Source organism: Gossypium raimondii, chromosome 13 (assembly GCF_025698545.1).
Source record: "Gossypium raimondii isolate GPD5lz chromosome 13, ASM2569854v1, whole genome shotgun sequence".
NCBI lineage: Eukaryota > Viridiplantae > Streptophyta > Magnoliopsida > Malvales > Malvaceae > Gossypium > Gossypium raimondii.
This window is the reverse complement of record NC_068577.1, coordinates 55,921,906-55,927,958: the sequence shown is the minus strand read 5'-3', so window position 1 is coordinate 55,927,958 and position 6,053 is coordinate 55,921,906. Positions and strand designations below refer to the sequence as shown.

The 6,053-nt window shown below is 34.7% G+C and overlaps 1 protein-coding gene across 1 annotated transcript; it reads left to right on the top strand.

Annotated features, from left to right (window-relative positions):
• The first annotated feature begins 2,661 nt into the window (after positions 1 to 2,661).
• LOC128036232 (uncharacterized) lies at positions 2,662 to 5,832 on the top strand. Its single transcript, XM_052627165.1, has 7 exons — positions 2,662 to 3,051; positions 3,451 to 3,725; positions 4,101 to 4,146; positions 4,283 to 4,333; positions 4,442 to 4,567; positions 5,336 to 5,722; positions 5,815 to 5,832. The coding sequence occupies exons 1-7, from the start codon at positions 2,662 to 2,664 to the stop codon at positions 5,830 to 5,832; spliced, it is 1,293 nt and encodes a 430-aa protein (XP_052483125.1).
• Positions 5,833 to 6,053: the final 221 nt, after the last annotated feature.

The window sequence follows — 6,053 nt, the reverse complement described above, 5'->3', positions numbered from 1 at the left end:
TTATTTACCCTATTAACAATCTGGACTTTGACGGATACACGGATTCCAACCCAAACACACCAGTACGGCACATTGTGCCTAAAACGGTACATAGTACCTGATCAGTATACGACACATAAGTGCCTGAAACGACACACGAAGTGCCTGATACGGCACACGAGGTGCCTGATATACGACACATAAAGTGCCTGATCGGCAAGGCCGATAAATCCCGTACTCCTCCAAATCCTATAGCATGCCAACTATATCCGACTTAGCCCGACTAGTTAATAGGCTATATAAATTTCATATATCTTCAATTCAATCACAATTTTTCACATTTTCAATTCCATCATTTTTCCACCTTCCAATCAATAATTAATCCACAATTCACACATTTTCACAACTCAATACATTTCAATACAATTTAATACCACTCACAATTTAATTCAAATTCATTTCTCAATTTCAATCAACAAACAATTCAAATATTAATTCACATCAACTATTCAATTTAATTCTCACTAATAATAATAATAATAATAATAATAATAATAATAATAATAATAATAATAATACTTACCTCACATTTCATTTACTAAACACATAAATTAAATTTAACATTTAATAAAAATAACTTGAATTATAGTAATACAAACCGTAATTCTCCCGTTTTAGTCCTCGATAACTTTCTCCTTTCCTTTTGATGCCGATGCCTCGGGTTCTTTGTTAGCTACGAAAATAATAATAATTTATACTATTAATTACAACACTAATTATGATAAATAATTGAATTTCTATTCAATTTCTTCCTTATTCTCAATTTAATCCTAACTAAATTCACTTACTTTCTTAATTCAATTCACACTCTATTTCTATTCAAATTTCATCCAAACTCAAATTTAACTATCAAAATTTCAGCATATTTTCCTAATTTCGAATTTCTCTAAATTTAGTCCCTCAAACATAAAACTTATAGTTTCTTTTACAATTTAATCCCTTTTTCAATTCTAACTTAAAATTCATTCAATTTAATCCCTAATTCATCTCTTTTGTTCAACATAAACTATACTTGAAAACCTATGAACTTACAAAATATCAGCTTAATTCCATCAAAACTTTGTTTTAAAGCTTTTAAAACATTAGAATTAAGAGAAAAGGGCTAATTTGACTTACCAATCAAAGCTTTAAACCTTAAACCTTCAATTTTTCCTTTTCTTTCTTTTCTTCTTTCTCCCTGTTTCTTCTCTGTTTCGTCCTTTCCTATTCTGTTTCTTTTCTTCTTTTGTTTCTTTTATTCTTTTATTTTATGTTTTGTTTATTATTTAATAAATGTAATATTTTAATAATATAATATAATAATATTTTCTTATATAATAAGTAATTACAAAATTTTAATACAAATGTATTTATACAATTATGACACATGTATAAATTATTACCATACATTTGGCACCATTTGATTTATTTCTTTTATATAATAATAATATAATATAATATAATTAATTTATTATATACTTATTTATTAAGAATATATATATAATATTCATATTTTAACACATAAAAATCTCAGATTTTTATGCTTATGCCGTCTCAATTTTGGCAATTGGCATAATTGCCTATTTAGTCCCTATTATTTTCTTTTAATCTATAAGTAAACTTTCACTTCTATTGCAATTTAATCCTTTTTGCTAATTACTCCTAATTAAGCTAAATTCACCCATCTAAAACCTAATTAAGCACACAACTAGTCTAGTAAATATTTCTAATAATTATTTTTGAACTCAATTTACTAGGACGGAGGCCCGATATTATACTTTTCTGATGCCCGTGAATTTTGGGTCATTACAGACCGAGCTCAACCCGAGGAAGCCCGGAGTCATGCTCCGGCTTCAGAACAAAGAGAAGTTGAAGCTACTAGTAGTAGAAGGCCCGAGACAAGGGACCAAAGTGAAGAGGCTAAAATGGCCTTCTATCAATTGATGAATGAATGGTTTACTCAGTATATAATAACTAACCCTGTAGTGCAGCAAGCTTAAGCTCCTCTTATTCCTCTTCCTCCATCGGTTCCCGAGATTTCACAGGGTACAGGTACTGAATCTATCAGAAAAGGGAAAGCTTCGATTGATAAACTCAGAAAATATGGGGTAGAAGAATTCAGAGCTGCAGTTGATAATGATTCTGAATAGGCTGAGTTTTGGTTAGAGAATACTATTCGGGTTTTAGAGGAATTATCTTGCACACCAGAAGAGTGTCTGAAATGTGCAGTATCATTGCTAAAAGATACAGCTTACCACTGGTGAAATACTAAAGTTTCAGTTGTTCCGAAAAAAGAAATTACATGGGAATTCTTTCAAACCGAGTTCAGAAAGAAATATATCAGTCAGAGGTTCCTCAATCAGAAGAGAAAAGAATTTCTTGAGCTAAAACAGGGTAACAGATCAGTATCTAAGTGTGAAAGAGACTTTGTCCGATTGAGTAAATATGCTCGAGAATGTACAATCCGAAGCTGAAATATGTAAACGATTCGAAGAAGGGTTGAATGAAGAAATTAAGCTACTGATCGGAATTTTTAAAATTTGAGAGTTTGCTACATTGGCAGAGCGAGCTTATAAAGTACAAGAATTGAGCAAAGAAAATAAACAAGCTGAAAGAGAAGCTCGGGTTTTCAGTAAAAGATCGATGGAAAAATCTCAGTTTTCTGCTTCAAAGAAATTGAAGAAATACCAGGATCGTTCTACCTCAGCCACTGGGTATTCGGGTAGAGAGCGAGGTTTTCAACGCACTAATCCAAGATCTTCCATTCCATTAGTGACCAGTGTTGGCACCCCTAAGCCGAGATGCCAGTACTGTAATAAAACTCATTTTGGTGAATGCCGAATAAAGAGCAGAGCTTGTTACCGATGTGGTTCTTTCGATCATTTCCTCAGAAATTGTCCAAAAAGGGGTGAAAAAGAAGTTGAACAGACATCGAAGCCGAGTAATCTAGTTTCGATGGGTAGACCACCTCGACCATCTGGTAATGTCAGTGGTAGCCGAGGAGCTACGAAAGATACTGCAGGCAGGCCTGAGGCATGAGCACCTGCTAGGACATATGCCATCCATGCTAGATAAGATGCTTCAGCACCCAATGTTATTACTGGTACATTTTCTTTACTTGATACTGATATTACTGCATTGATTGATCCTGGTTCTACACATTCATACATAAGCACAAAATTAGTATTTGTTAAAAATTTATCTGTTGAACCTACTGAATTTGTGGTTAAAGTCTCGAACCCCCTGGGCCAGTTTGTGATGGTGGATAAAGTTTGTAAAAATTGTCCACTGATGGTAAAAGGTATTTGTTTTCCGGTTGACTTGATGTTATTACCTTTTGATGAGTTCGATGTGATATTGGGTATGGATTGGCTAACTCAGTATACTGCAGTAATAAACTGTAAACAGAAATATATTGTTCTGAAATGTCAGAATGGAGAATTACTTCAGGTTAAATCTAATCAGACAGAGGAATTATCTAATGTGATTTCAGTGATGACAGCTCAGAGGTGTGTCAGAAAAGGGTATGATGCTTATTTGGCATATGTGTTAAACACTAAGGTATCTGAGTCAAAGATACAGGCAGTGCCAGTTGTATGTGAATTTTTAGATGTGTTTCCAGAAGAATTACCAGGGTTGCCACCAGAAAGAGAAGTGGAATTTTCTATAGATCTGATGAACTACTCCAATCTCCATAACTCCGTATCGTATGGCTCCTACCGAATTAAAGGAGTTAAAGACACAGTTGCAAGAACTTGTTGACAGGGGTTTTGTTCGATCGAGTCATTCACCTTGGGGTGCTCCGGTTCTATTTGTGAAAAAGAAGGACGGGTCCTTAAGATTATGTATTGATTACCGACAGCTCAACAAAGTCACTATAAAGAATAAGTACCCATTGCCTCAGATTAACGATCTGTTTGACCAGTTGAAGGGTGCCACTGTATTTTCAAAGATTGATCTCCGATCGGGCTACTATCAGTTACGGGTAAAGGAGTCAGATGTACCGAAAATAGCTTTCAGAACTAGGTATGGGTATTACGAGTTTTTGGTTATACCATTTGGGCTGACTAATGCACCTGCAGTATTTATGCATCTGATGAATCGGATATTCAGACCGTACTTAGACAGGTTTGTGGTAGTTTTTATTGATGATATCTTGGTTTATTCCTGAGACGAAAATGAGCATGCAGAACATTTGAGAATTGTGTTGCAAATTTTGCGAGAAAAGCAGCTATATGCTAAATTTAGTAAATGTGAATTTTAGCTTCGAGAAATGGGTTTTCTCGAACATATTGTATCCGCAGAAGGTATCAGGGTAGATCCGAGTAAAATCTCAGCTATTGTCAATTGGAGTCCACCGAAAAATGTATCTGAAGTTAGAAGTTTTTTGGGTTTAATTGGTTATTATCGAAGATTTGTACAGGGGTTCTCTATGATGGCTTCTCCGATGACCCGTTTATTACAGAAAGATGTTAAATTTGAGTGGACTAATGAATGCCAGCAGAGTTTTGACCGATTGAAAGATTTGTTGATGAAAGCACTTGTGTTGGTACAACCTGAACCGAGTAAAGAATTTATTATTTATAGTGATGCATCATTAAATGATTTAGGTTGTGCCTTGATGCAAGAAGGTAAAGTTATAGCCTATGCTTTGAGACAACTTAAGACACATGAAAGAAATTACCCGGTGCATGATCTTGAATTAGCTGCTATTGTATTCGCATTAAAAACATGGTGGCATTACTTGTATGGTGAGAAATGTCATATTTATACTGATCATAAAAGTTTGAAATATCTGATGACATAGAAAGATCTGAATTTGAGACAGCGTAGGTGGCTTGAATTGATAAAGGACTATGATTTGATTATTGATTACCGTCCGGGTAAGGCTAATGTTGTTGCTGATGCTTTAAGTCGAAAATCTCTGTTTGCTTTGCGAGCTATGAATGTCCAATTGTCTTTGGTTGATGATGGTTCAGTCGTAGCTGAGTTGAGAGTTAAACCGACATTTCTACAATAAATATATAAAGCTCAGAAAAATGATGAGAAGCTACAGGCTAAACGGGTACAATGTGAGTCAAGTAATGATTCAGAATTTCAGATTGAGATTGATGGTTGTTTATTATTCAGAGGTAGAGTATGTGTACCAAAGAATTCAGAGCTTGTACAGAAGATTTTACACGAGGCACACAGTGGTATTATGTCTGTACACCCGGGAGGTAATAAAATGTATAATGATTTGAAAAAGATGTACTGGTGGCCAGGTATGAAACGTGATATTTCTGAGTTTGTATCAAGATGTCTGATATGTCAACAGGTCAAAGCTGAACATCAGGTACCTTCGAGGTTACTTCAGCCAATCACTATACCTGAACGGAAGTGGGAAAGAATTACTATGGATTTTGTGTCTGGTTTACCATTGTCACCAAAGAAGAAAGATGTCATTTGGGTGATCGTTGATCGATTAACAAAATCATCACATTTTATCCCGGTACGTATGGATTATTCTCTAGATAAATTGGCTGAACTGTATATATCTGAGATTGTCAGGCTACATGGAGTGCCAATCTCCATTATCTCTGATAGAGATTCCCGTTTTACATCTCGTTTCTGGGACAAATTACAAGAAGCCTTGGGTACTCAATTGCATTTCAGCACTGCATTTTATCCTCAGACAGATAGCCAATCTGAGCGTGTAATTCAGGTACTGGAAGATATGCTCCGATGTTGTATATTAGAGTTTAAAGGTAATTGGGAGAAGTATCTACCTTTGATTGAATTTTCTTACAATAGCAGTTATCAGTCCAGTATTAAAATGGCTCCGTATGAAGCTTTGTATGGTAGAAAATGTAGAACACCATTATATTGGACAAAGCTCAGTGAAAAGAAGATACATGGGGTTGATTTGATCTGAGAAATAGAAAAAAAAGTTAAGGTGATTCGAGATAGTCTAAAAGCAGCTTCCGATCGTCAGAAGTCATATGCTGATCTTAAACGAAAAGAGATTGAATTTCAGGTGGGTGATAAGGTATTCT

Excerpts from the sequence above, each read along its gene's own strand:
- LOC128036232 (XM_052627165.1), top strand. The coding sequence starts at position 2,662 with ATGGAAAAATCTCAGTTTTCTGCTTCAAAGAAATTGAAGAAATACCAG. Across the intron at positions 4,147-4,282 it reads TTCAGACCGTACTTAGACAG|CTTCGAGAAATGGGTTTTCT; the intron begins GTTTGTGGTAGT and ends TGTGAATTTTAG. Across the intron at positions 4,334-4,441 it reads TATCCGCAGAAGGTATCAGG|GGGTTCTCTATGATGGCTTC; the intron begins GTAGATCCGAGT and ends AGATTTGTACAG.